The sequence below is a fragment of the Pectinophora gossypiella genome, chromosome 25, assembly GCF_024362695.1.
Source record: "Pectinophora gossypiella chromosome 25, ilPecGoss1.1, whole genome shotgun sequence".
In the NCBI taxonomy this organism is placed as follows: domain Eukaryota; kingdom Metazoa; phylum Arthropoda; class Insecta; order Lepidoptera; family Gelechiidae; genus Pectinophora; species Pectinophora gossypiella.
This window is the reverse complement of record NC_065428.1, coordinates 2,599,818-2,612,879: the sequence shown is the minus strand read 5'-3', so window position 1 is coordinate 2,612,879 and position 13,062 is coordinate 2,599,818. Positions and strand designations below refer to the sequence as shown.

General features: G+C 37.8%; 1 protein-coding gene across 3 annotated transcripts in view; it reads left to right on the top strand.

The window, feature by feature from the left end:
• Window positions 1–13,062, top strand: part of LOC126378102 (limbic system-associated membrane protein-like) — a 214,842-nt gene that overhangs the window by 35,157 nt on the left and 166,623 nt on the right. For all 3 annotated transcript variants that reach the window (XM_050026270.1, XM_050026268.1, XM_050026267.1), the window contains exon 2: window positions 422–670. In XM_050026270.1, coding sequence (XP_049882227.1) covers window positions 604–670 — 67 coding nt within the window. In that variant the 5' untranslated portion in view covers window positions 422–603. The remainder of the gene's footprint in view (window positions 1–421; window positions 671–13,062) is intronic.

Sequence of the window (13,062 nt, the reverse complement as noted above, 5' to 3'; positions counted from 1 at the left end):
AAGATCATACAAACAGTACCTAATCTATCCATAGTTAAGTATTATTTCTGATAATAAAAACATTTTAATTTTATTTAAATGATGAATTTATACGATTATTGCGATATGTACAAAAATAACTAGCATAATTCCTGTTTAATTATCTTTTAAACAAAGAAAAAAAAATGAATGAGTGAATGAATGAATGAGAATGATGAATTGATATTAAAAAGGTTACGGTATTTTTTCTCCAACATTTTATTACATGACTGACACAAAATTGCACAATTAAAAGAAAAAAAGATCTTTTTTGTTATATGTCGATAAAAAAAAACACGAACGAACGCATTTGAAATACAATTATTGTACTTATCTACTTATTTTTCAATTTTGGGTAGAAATAAATTAAACATACTTACTAATATCTGTTCTTTTTCCACAGGTTCCCGACTCAAAAGTGCCTGTATCGAAAAAAAAGGAGTGTGCCTTATGTGATAGTGTTGTAACAAGTGTCTTGATAAAATAAATATTTTTTTATATAAAAAAAAAATATTGACTTCAGTGTTTAAACTGTGCTAGTTTTGAGTGTTTTTTTCGGTTGAAAAAAAAGAATAAATCTACACAATGGAGTTACGGCGGTTGTCTATATGCATAGCTTTCTTCATCCTGGCAGTCATCTCGCAATGTTCAGGTATGTTTTTTTTTATTAAAGTACGATTTTTTTGTAGACCAGCTCACTTCAGGAAAGAATAAGATGAAAGATGTACCGTGTGAAGAGAGGTGATTAACTTATCATCCATTTACATTGTAAAAGGTCTCTCGTAGTAGAAAAAACTTGTGTCCTTTCTAACCGACAGAGAGATCGTTTCGTCTGTCGGTTTTTACGACATGCCCGGGAAGATGAGCAACTTAATGCGTTCTATGTTTCTTTCACTCTCAGATCAACATCCAGCAAAAATACATTTCCTTACTTTCAATTATCTTTTTTTCTTCTTTATTTTTTAATCCTTTATTTCATACAATCTTAAAATAAATCTAAAAACTGGAGCAGTAGTCTAGTTTTAGGATGACTAACATGTCTTAGGAAACTATTTTAGCACTGCCTAGGTCATGCGGGCTCTATAAATATTAGCAAAAAGTTTCGAGGCCACTGAAGTGGACAAAAAACGCAATAAAAAAAAAAAAACTAGTTGTATATTTTATTTTGCACTCGACCACAAGTCGGTTCAATGTACTGAAAGGAAAAAAGATGTACACTGAAGGCCGATAAAAAATATGTACACTTGTAATCCATATTGACTAAAAAAATATTGGCTGTTTTATTTTATCAGTGGAAAGAAGGCAATAACTATAGTTTCAAGGATTAGTTAACACACGTTATGAATAAATTAAAAATTAACATAATTTTGCATCGAATTATGTTACAAAATCTAATACATTATGATACGTCAATTATAAATATTATCTTGTTTGTACGATTGTGTCACTGTGTGTAATTTTTTTTACAACTGGGTTGCCACCTCTAATATCTGTCAACCAGGACAAGTCATGCGAAAAACCCGAATTTCGGAGTTTAAAACCCGGATATTTGATCAGAGTTTTTTACAACTACTACTACTCAGTATAAAAAATTCTTTTTTTTTGTGGTTAATTTATTGCGCGTCGGTACCGGTGATTTTAAAGCATCAAAACCCGTTCATCATCATTAATTTAAGAGCCACGCTCTTGTCGCATTCTTCGTGCTACTTTTTTTAGAGAAAAATAGGGGCAGTGGTTTCCCTCTTGCTTTCCGTTCCTTTTTTGTTTTTTTTTGACGTGACTTATTGTCTATTTGCCGCAGATGGCATTAACTACTCGGCCGGACAAATGGGGAGCGCTGAAGGCTCTCACCCGTTCCTTCCGCCTTCCGCTCCAAAACCCACCAAAACCCTTTAATTATTTGAAATCCCGCCCGGACGCCTTCTAAAGGACAATTTAAGGGAAATTCGGACGCATGGCAACCCTACCTTCAACTAGTGATGCTCATCGCAGACTATACAGACGCGAGATTATTTATGTACCTATTTGTGTATATATGTCTGATATCTTCGCCAAGTAGGCCACACCTATTCCTGACATAATAGAGAAGCATACATCAAAGGTAAATGTTTACTAGTAATGTTTAATTGAATGTTTCGTCACGGCAGATAGTAGTTACTGGTGAGCGGAATGCGGCTCTACCAGTTTTGTTTAGCATTGCAAAGTTTACATTTACTTTGGTTGTGCTAGTAACCCTAATATTAAAATGTATATAATCCGCTTTTTGCTTTCTTTATTCTGCGCGAGCGTTTTAAGTAGCGGGAACTTATCCCTTTGTCAACCACTGTGTACAATAATTGCGCGATAGTTAATTTCATATATCCGAGGAACGGAACGTTTTCATATAGACGCACCCGTTAGGCAGAAAACTTTGATAGTTAAGTAACTAAGTATTTTAACAGTTACAACGTTCTGGGACAGAGCGTCCAGAGGCTAAAAAACCTGATCTAAATTAGGTACTTTCGAGGGTACGTTCCACAAAATCAATATAGATGGCACTGTACAGGTTCTTCGTTTAACCTTCTAATTTCATGGATAACAGACATATGCATCTTTCATCTTCGTTTTTGGGTACAAATGGTGACCCTTTTTATTACGCCCAGGCACAATTACATCTTTCACCCATTACTATTCTGATTAAAACAAAGAGAAGCAATATAGGGAGCAACATAATTCTATACATAATGTGATCCACATATCAAGCAACAACTGCTTTTATAATGCTTCTGCCATTACATTGTATTTTGGAATAATTATGTACCCGAGTAATGAGAAAATAGGTAACTGTCACGTTTAAACTGAACAACGCCATCTATATTATTTTTGGTGAAGCCTGGAAAGTCCCTCATTTATACCATAAATTGTATCATAAAACAATACATATGTTTTTCTATCTATAGCTTCTTTTCCCCGGCTATACAGGTTGTGAGAAGCTGCAGTAGTTTTAGGCGGATGAGACGTTCGTTATGTAAAAATTGACGATTCAAAGTGTAACTACGTATGTTACCTACTGAATAAAGATATTTTTGAATTTGAATTTGCATTCTATAAGTACATATATTTTTATTACTGTCACTGATGACGATTGTCATAATTGTTTTCAACTTTAAGACCGTATTCAATTTTATTCAAGTGCTTTATAATTGTTCAACAAGAATAATAAAAAATAAACCTACTAAGCTTTAATTTAAAAATACACCTCGGGCGTCTTATGAAGACCTAACGGTATTCAAATCGGTTTCCGAACGCGCGTGAACTTTGACAGCTGTCATGTTGACAGCTCGCGGTCCGTTTTGACAGCTAACGTCAGTGAGAACGGCAATTACGTACCGGTAGAGAATGAATGTAACATGTGTAGTTGCTTACAATGAAATGTAAAAGGTGATGTTTACAACTTATTATTATATAATTTGTGTTTTGTTACGTTGATTTGGGTTTACGGTGAACTGAAATTGGTATGATTTTTATGTCATACTGTTTTTTTTTGGAAAGGGTTTAACTGCTCTGGCCTAGTAACCTTTTAAGCCTGTCATAGTTTTAGTTATGTGGTGTTGCGCTACGGGGGAGTTAAAGACGCCACATTCTTTGTTTTTTAGATAAAAAAGCAATATTGCTATCTGACATTTATTTGCAATGCGCACTTACTTTTATATGCGCAAATGTCAAATAATCTCCCATTCTGCGAAAAGGTACTATTTATAACATATTTAAGTACCCAATAAGGGAAGGAAACTCAACTCCTAAGGAGATGAAAGATATTCGATGTGGAAGAAGTCATAGACCAAAGCCCTGACACCAGGGTTGATGAGGTTGGTACTCTACCTCACAACCCACACGATAGAAGAAGAAGATAAACCAAAGCAAGTTTATATATACTATAGAAAAAATACGAGTTAATTATAAATGTAGGTAAATTGTTATGCAGATTTTAATAGTTCATAACTTGAGATAATCTCGAGCAGAGCTATAATGATGTGAAAGTTAATTAAGTTCTTAAATATGTTTTTGGGATTTTTTAACTAATTTTTTATTTTTTTTATTACATTTAAGATTGGATTGTAATAATGTCTATTGTAATATCTTATTATATTGATAATTTGGTACCAATTGGTTTGTCTAGAATTCCCGAAAAAAAGCCTTCGTCACCCTATTAAGGAGATAGCGTGATGAAGAAGTTACTAAGCTGTACAATACTAAGAACAGTCCCACTCAAAACGTGTAACATTAAGTTCAAAAACCTCATTCAATTAATTAGTATGGTATTATCATACTTTGAACATCAACCGTAATGGTTGAATTTAAATTAGTTCGCTTTTTTGGATGTGGCATTTTTTTCACCAGAGAGAATGTAAAAAATACGAACAGCTGAAGACTAGAACGGCTTTTCGCCGCAGTCTGTGCTTCACATTATAATCGTGGAGATTTTAAGGCTAGTGAGTAAGCTTTTGCTAGGTGAGGAGGTGAGGGTACTAATTGACGTGTCTGATATGTTTCTTTTTGGCTATGACTTGTGCCGTTATAAAACTTTTAAAACGTCAAAATAAATTACATTAAATTATTTTCAGATACGTCAGTTAAGATCAGCAATGGATTGTCTATCATACTTGTTTACTTACTGACATACCTACTTATTTATTAGGTTTACAAAACAGGTTAAAATTACAAAATTAAAAGATAATTATTTATATTCACAGTGGTACATGAGACAGGTACTTGTTTTCTAAAGAACCTACAGACACAATACATCTGCTATCCCCGTAGTGGTAGACAAAACCACAAATCAGTGACAACTCCAGAACCTAAATGCCACATCAATCCTACATCGAACTATCACAAATCCACGGTTGTCTTATAAAGGCGTGGTCGCAATGGCGTCTGGGCACGCGATCCCTGTGTTCAGTATGAATGCTTCTTCATCCACATTAATTCTTGATGAATACTTAAATTATGTGATTAGCTAAGTGGTTCTTAAGTAATATACTGTTTATCAGCTGTTCATTTTGCAAGTGATAGATAGATATAGGGATCTACGTAGAGATGACCCGATTCGACTGATGCGGGTGTATGTGGTAGAGTTGAATGAGGAAGACGATGGTCGTAATATACGATCCCGACGACCCGATTATTCTAGCCATAGAGGCGGCCAATCAGCTCGCGACAACAAACACTTCAGGACCCCGATACCGACCCCGCCGGCGCGGCGTGGTCGACGATTTCCCTTATTCAGCGCTTATCGATATGGCCCCATTAGGGTCGATTAATTCTTTCAAATATTCTTCCTCTCAGACGACGCCCTGAGCCGAGGTTCGCGCCCAACTGGGCACCCTCAGGACGAAAGCGTCCCTTCCACGCGGTAGCGAAAGGTTTGATTTGAGAGGAAGTCTCGTATGATGTGCACGAGACGGTCTGGCACTCCCAGTGATTAAAGCTTGTAGATCAATCCGTTGTGCCAGACTTTGTCGAACGCTTTCGCCACATCGAAGAAGAGGGAAACGGTCCACCTATGTCTAAACATTTGCTTAAGTATTCAAATTCAAATACAAAAAATATATTTATTCAATAGGTAACATAGTTACACTTTAAATCGTCAATTTTTACATAACGAACGACTCATCCGCCTAAAACTACTGCAGCTTCTCACAACCTGTATAGCCGGGGAAAAGAAGCTGCAAGAAAAACCTCGGCACACGGCTCTAAACGTTCTTTTAAAATAACATATGCTCCCGTCCTTCTTCATAACTGACACGTAGCTCAGTCAGAAGTATCGACCGGCGTGAGGATGCCATCTTGCACCATCTGGTCGAGCGCATACGTCAACAGGCGCGCGCGCATGAACACGGGCCGCGCCGGAACCCGACGCCCCGCTTGCAATAGAGCAGTGTGGTAGAGTAATAGTTTATGCCATATGAATTGTGCCCATTCCATCATGATGGACCAGTGTATTGCCGATGTGCTGATCACCAGTCGCCATACGGTTCATCATATCCATTAACTTAATGAGTAGGTCAGAGTGACTTTATGTAGTATGTTTACCAATCTTCAGTGAGTGCAGACCGCATATCAATTTCAATGAACCTATTTAAAGCTGCCTCCAAACCTTCCATTACTCAGTAATAACGGTCAATCAGAAGTCATTCAATCGTTCTTTGATCGCATTGATTGATGAACGAATGATTCAATCTCCATTGTTCTGTATTTAGGTTATTATCTTGCCGGTGTAACGGTTTTGATTATGTCATTTAAGAACATATTCACAACCTTTGTGGTCTAACAATTATGGTCTAGTGGTTAGAGCGTTGGGCTCGCGATCTGGAGGTCCGGGTTCGATTCCCGATGGGGTTATTGTCAAAATCACTGTAGGTAAAGAGTAAAGACATTGCAGGCCTGAAGGATATGTTAAGCCATTAGTCCCAGCTATTAGTCGTAAAAAGAAACGCCTCCGCCAACCCGCAGAGGAGCAGCGTGGTGGAGTATGCTCCATACCCCCCCGGTTGATTGAGAGCAATTGCTTTGCCCAGCAATGGGACATATATGGCTGTTTGTGTTTGTGTCATTAAAATATAAGTATGTACATACTCGACGTTGCTTGGTCTGGGTATCTCAATTTTTTGACCAATAAAACACGTGTAAAAAATAATTTTAGACGAGTTTAAATATATTTAAAATAAGAATTACAAGCCACTATAAAATTTTATTTCTTATTTGTTCTTAATAGCTATTCGAATTCCATATTTTTATAAACATGCGAAGTGTTTCGATATTTTTGATGAGATGCATATAAAGTTTGGAGCGTTACTATTTAAAACCATTGATTTCCGTTTCCGTTCTACGAAGGACATGTAACACCGGTTCCGGTTGTTGACGTAATGTGAGTATTGTCAACTAATTCAAAAGTAACCAATAGCTTCAATTGGGTGCATGACCGGGTCAAGGAAAGATAAATTATAAAATACTTAAGTACTTACTTAAATACGTCTAAAATTAATAGTCTAAACTTTTTTACTAAATTTAAAACATCTATTTTTTTTGGACATATTTAAGAATTATTTAAATACTCACTTACCATACACTCACACGCAGAAAACCACGTGATGTCAATAATCAATGATCCAAACTTGATTTCGAACTCATAAGTTCGAATTCAGTGGTTTAGACCCCGAGCCGAGATTCGAACCCGTAACAGTACCTTGCAAGTCACATTTTCTATATTTATTTTTCGAAATTAACACTTAAAGTTAGATAAAACTACTCGTAAATTGTTCCTCTTTGTGCAATAAAGTATTTGTTATGTTGTTATGTTATGTAGTGTATAAATATTAATGTTTGTGTGTGTGATTGTGTGAGTGTGTGTAGGTGTGTGTGTGTAGTAGTCAGGTACCCTCATGATAGGTCATTTTTAACCAGAGACGGAGTCATTAGTCAGAAGCGCAGTTAATTTAACCCGCAGTAATGACTGCCACACCTTTGCCAGTTAATAGCTTTAAACCTTAACCAGTTTTCCAGGAGAATAACAACGTAACAAAGCGTCACGCCTGTATTCCTGAAGGGTAGACAGAGGGATATAGCATACACATTACACAAGGGCTTCGGTGGTCAAGTCAACTGAGCCTTGAGCTCAGGATCCGGAGGTCCCTGGTTTGGTTAGGATAATGCGGGCTAAATCACTTGATGTGGGTTAATAGATGGATATTAATCCATCGATTAATATCTGGCTTATCTGCAGGGGAGCTAGCCAAGATGCAAATGTTCCAATTCCCCCTGACAATTCAATAGGCCCCTGACATGACTCATGTAACGACTTCATACTTACATCAGTAAGTAATAAACGGGACCAACGACTTAACGTGCCTTTCGAAGCACGGATCTTTGTACTTTTTGGACAATCAGGTGATCAGCCTGTAATGTTCTAACCAAACTAGGGATCACAAAGTGATTTCTGTGATTTATCTCCACCGGGATCCGAACCCGGGACCTCCGGATCGTGAGCACAACGCTCAACTACTGGACCACGGAGGCGTTGGAACCCACACAATAGAAGAAGATTACACACCCACTCTTCACGAACACACACACTCTTCACACTTCACGATAGTGTTATCACACCCCGGACACTTCATACAAACAACCTCGTTTTACACAGACACTACACATTGACGTTATCGTACACGCGCATCTGTGTGTGTGACGTCTGACGCCATACGATTCAATTCTAAACTATGTTCGAGGGGGAGTGAGGTAATCCTAACACAGACGCTGGTGGGGAGCGATGAGTTCCCGTTCTATAAGTAGTATTGTTCGTTATTCTTTGGTATTATTTAGAATAATGGATTGCATCCCTATTTGGTGGATATCCCAACTATTCGCACAAAGCGCTTCGCAATGTCTTTCATTATGCGCACTGCTAAGGAGTGGAATTCTCTGCCGTCTTCTGTATTTCCGAATGCACATAACCCGGGTTCTTTCAATGCCAGAGTGAACAGGCACCTTCTGGGCGAGCTCGCTCCATCTTAGGCCTCGTTATTGCTTTCGGGCAAGTCTGGGGCCAAGAACAAACCCATCAAAGGTAAAATAATATTAAAAAAATAGTTGAAACACAAAAACTCACGCCTGTATCCATAATGGGGTAGGCAGACATACAAGTAATCAGAAGACAACTTGCAGCCACTTTTGCTACGAAGTTTTAAGATGGATGATTCTAGAACAAAAACTAGGTCTAGGTATTGTAAGTATGAGTGTCCATTGTTTATGAAAACAGAGTGATTCTGGCTCATTCATGCGATAAATTTCATTCAATTGAAATCTTATTCTTGAATCGGCCTTGATAGAGACCTTGGAATTGATCAAGTTGCACGCATGGAGACGTAAAGGGGGTACCTACCTACACACACACACACACACACACACACAAACACATACACACACACCTACACATTAACATTTATACACTACATGACATAACAAATACTTTATTGCACAAAGAGGGAAATACAAAACAAAAGAGAAATAGAAAGAGTACAATAGGCGGCCTCATTGCTTAGTAGCAATCTCTTCCAACCAATCTTTAAGTATAGGAGATATACTACTTTTTTTTTTCTTGTTTGTTTCGTCAGCACTTACTTACTGCTTGTTATGGTCGTATCTTCGTAAGGTCCAGATGAATTTAACTATTCGGCGGCCGCTTTTATCTTTAGTAGATTTATTTGCTTCTTTAGATTTCCGGTTCTGTTGTCATCATCATCAATTTAAGAGCCACGCTCTTGTCGGTGCAGCATTCTCCATTCCTGTCTATCAAGCACCAATTCTTTCACTTCCTTATAAGACACGACGTTCGCCTTCTCTTTAATCTGTTCCATGTAAGCTCTTCTTGGTCTTCCCCTTCCTCTCTTTCCTTGTAGCTTGCTTTCTATGATGTTTTTAATAAATTTCTCGTGCCTTATTCGCTGTCATCATAGAAGGATAAATTGAAGGGAAGAGAGGAAGGGGTAGACCTAGGATCTCCATTTATGAAACAAATAAAAGAGAAAGTGTAGGTCGTGTCGTATCAGGAGGTGAAGGATTTGGCGGGAAGAAGAGAGGAATGGCGATTACTCCACCGACAAGAGCGCAGAGAGAGAGAGATTCAGTGTCCAATCATCTTGCCTCTTCTGTCCTCAATGACATTAACTATTGTGACACGTTGTGTTCCGGGTCGTGCAAGGCTAGGTCAACTCTTTCATATCTCAGCATCGAATCACTGGCGTACATACCACAGGGGGATTAAAATGGCCACATCGAAGAAATGTTGTTTGCATTGCGCATTTACTTTTATATGCGCAAATGTCAAATTGCAATATTGCTTTCTTAGATGAATTGCTTCGATGTGGCCATTTTAACCCCTAAGGTTTTCAAAAAGGCGCTTTCGTGATGTTCACTAAGGCAACGATATGTTCTGTGTAAACTCCCTGGCATCTCATGCAACATTGCATAACTTCTGATAAGACAACTTGACTGATAACAGCAAGTATGTCACTCTCATAATAAGTATAACGCAATAGATATTTACGAAATAACACAATGCATTTGAATAGTTATACTATTATAGAACAGCGGCCGCTTTCATCTCTAGTAGATTTATTTTGTCATCAATTTTAGAGCCACGCTGGTCGGTGCAGCATTATTCATTCGTCAAATCAAATCAAATATTCTGTATTGCACAGAACTAAATTTCAACAATCAGACATAACACACGAATACAGTACAATTTGGGCGGCCTTATTGCTCTAGAGCAATTTCTGCCAGACAACCACCTAAAGGAAACAAACATTTACAAACAACTTGGATGCGGGATGTTGCAATAAAAAATAAATACCTAAAAGTAAAACTAAAGTTAATATAATAAATACTCTACAGGGTGTTAGTGACATCGTAACGAATACTCAGAGGGATGATTCAGACCATGATTCTGAGTTAATATCAAGTGAAATTTTCCGTCGCAAAATTCATGTTATTTTTTTAGTTTTTTTAAATTATTTTCAATTCTATACTTTTGCGATGGAAAATTCCACTTGATATTAACTCAGAATAATCAGCTGAATCATCCCTCTCAGTATTCGTTACGATGTCACTTACACCCCATACTAGTACATACAGTAGCCATACAAGTAGGTATGGGTGTTAGTGACACTGTAACGAATACTGAAGGGGATGATTCAGACCATGATTCTGAGTCGATATCAAGTGGAATTTCCTGTCGGAGAAGTCATGAAAATTTTAGAGCTTTTTCAAATTATTTTCCGCTCCATACTTTTGCGACGGAAAATTCCACTTGATATCAACTCAGAATCATGGCCTGAATCATCCCTGAAGGTTTTCGTTACGATGTCACTAACACCCTGTATACTATACGTACATATATTAATAAATACTCAATATAATATAATACATATTTACTAACAATATACAATATTTTATAACAATATTTTAAATATCATAATAATTCTTGTCTATCAAAGGCCAATTCTTTAACTTTCTTATAAGACACGACGCTCGCCTTCTCCTTAATCTGTTCCATCTAAGCTCTTTTTGGTCTTCCCCTTCCTCTCTTTCCTTCTAGCTTCCCTTCTATGACGTTTTTAATAAATTCGTCGTGTCCTATTAAGTGTCTAATCATCTTACCCCTTCTGCACTCAATAAGTTTAAATATGTCTCGTTTCCCTTTCGGTTTTATTGCAAACTTCTTCTTGTTTGTTTTTATTTTCACGCGACCAAACTTATTGAAGTCTAGTTTTAACACATGAAGTAAGTAATTTTGAGCAATTTATTGTCTCTCACAAAAAACCTATTATTATTATAATTTGTTTCATAACACACCCTTTTCTGTGTTTATTAAATTAATTAATTAAAACAGGAAAATATTAACTGTGCTTCCATTTTGGAAGCTAAGAAGGAAGTCCTTTTGTATATGATAATACTTTTTTAAAGAAATTAATACCATAGGCATTTTTATTTTTTATCCAAATTGGTCTAGTGCAATGTTACGTTCCAATCGTTAATGTGTCTTTGTATTGTTACAGGTAAGCAAAATGCCTTTGCAACAACTGCAGTTTGCAAGTTTTTGGTGAGTGAAGAGTAAAACGTAAATAATAATGGGTGGAGTACAATGGGTGCCCTTATCCAAATATCAAGCAACATTTATTTTATAAGCCTCTGGCCGGACCGCTGCTGAAGGCTCTCACCCGGTACAACGTTTAAGACAACAGGTCTGAGGGTGCCCAGTTGGGCGCGAACCTCGGCTCAGGGCGTCGTCTAACGAAGAATATTTGCAAGAATTAATCGACACTAGTGGGTCGATAGCGATAAGCGCTGAATGAGGGAAATCGTCGACCACGGGCGCGGGGTCAGTATCGGAGTTCTAAAGTGCTTGGCGAGCTGATTAGCCGCCCCTATGGCTAGAGTAATCGGGTTTCCCTCCCATAGGGACTAGTTACTTGTATAAAATATACAATTCATTAGCTAATCTATTTACTCCCGATGTGAACACGGAAGCAAGATTAGGTGTTATCATTAATTTTGTAACGGCAGATAACGGTTATCAAGAAAGGGCAAACATTGCGTCAATCTTGTTATACTTACACTGAAAGCGGACGAAAATTCGTCCGCATTGTACGCGCTGTCAGAATTTTACGCGGAATTTTAAAGTATTAACCTCCGTGCGTTGTCTGACACGTGGTCGCCATTCGAGAATCTTTCCGCCTTGGCGGCTATCGGTTCTCCTCGCTACGCCACGTGTCGGACGACGCTCAGTGGGTAGGCCCGCTACAAGGTGGACCGACGATCTGGTGAAGGTCGCGGGAAGCCGCTGGATGCGGGCAGCGCAGGACCGATCGTCGTCGAGATCCTGGCCACCACTGGACCACGGAAGCCGTTAATTTAATAATAGCATGTAACATAATAAAGTGAAGTTTTGATGAAGATGCCTTCGAAAGCACGGAATCATCTTACTTTTTTCGGAAAATCAGGTGATTCAAGATTGCAATGTTCTTCCAAACAAAGGACAGTCTCACAAAATTATTTCGAGAATGTCCGCACCGGGAATTGAACCCAAGACCTCCGGATCGTGAGCCCGACCAACCACTGAACTACGGAGGCCAGCTGTGTTATTATTATAGTGATCAATATAATCGTCAACTGCGTCAAACTTTTTGACAGTAACCACAGGTAAAAAAATACCAATGTCAAAGTCCCCAATGTTTATGTAACACACACAAATTATTTCCCCGGTCGTTACTCATTTTGACGGTAATTTTGTTTAGTCTGCGACTTGCAGCTGTGCATTTGTTTTTCGAATTTAACGAAATGGATTTTTTCCGCGATTGATTTATGAAGAGAATTATGGTATTCCCGTAGTCATTTGTTTTTTAACTTTTAGGGGGTTTGGAAAGGAGTTATAAAGATCGATGGACAAGAAAGTTCGAAGAGAAAAGAGAAGAATGAAAGAAAGAGGAGAAAGAGAAAAGTATGTTTATT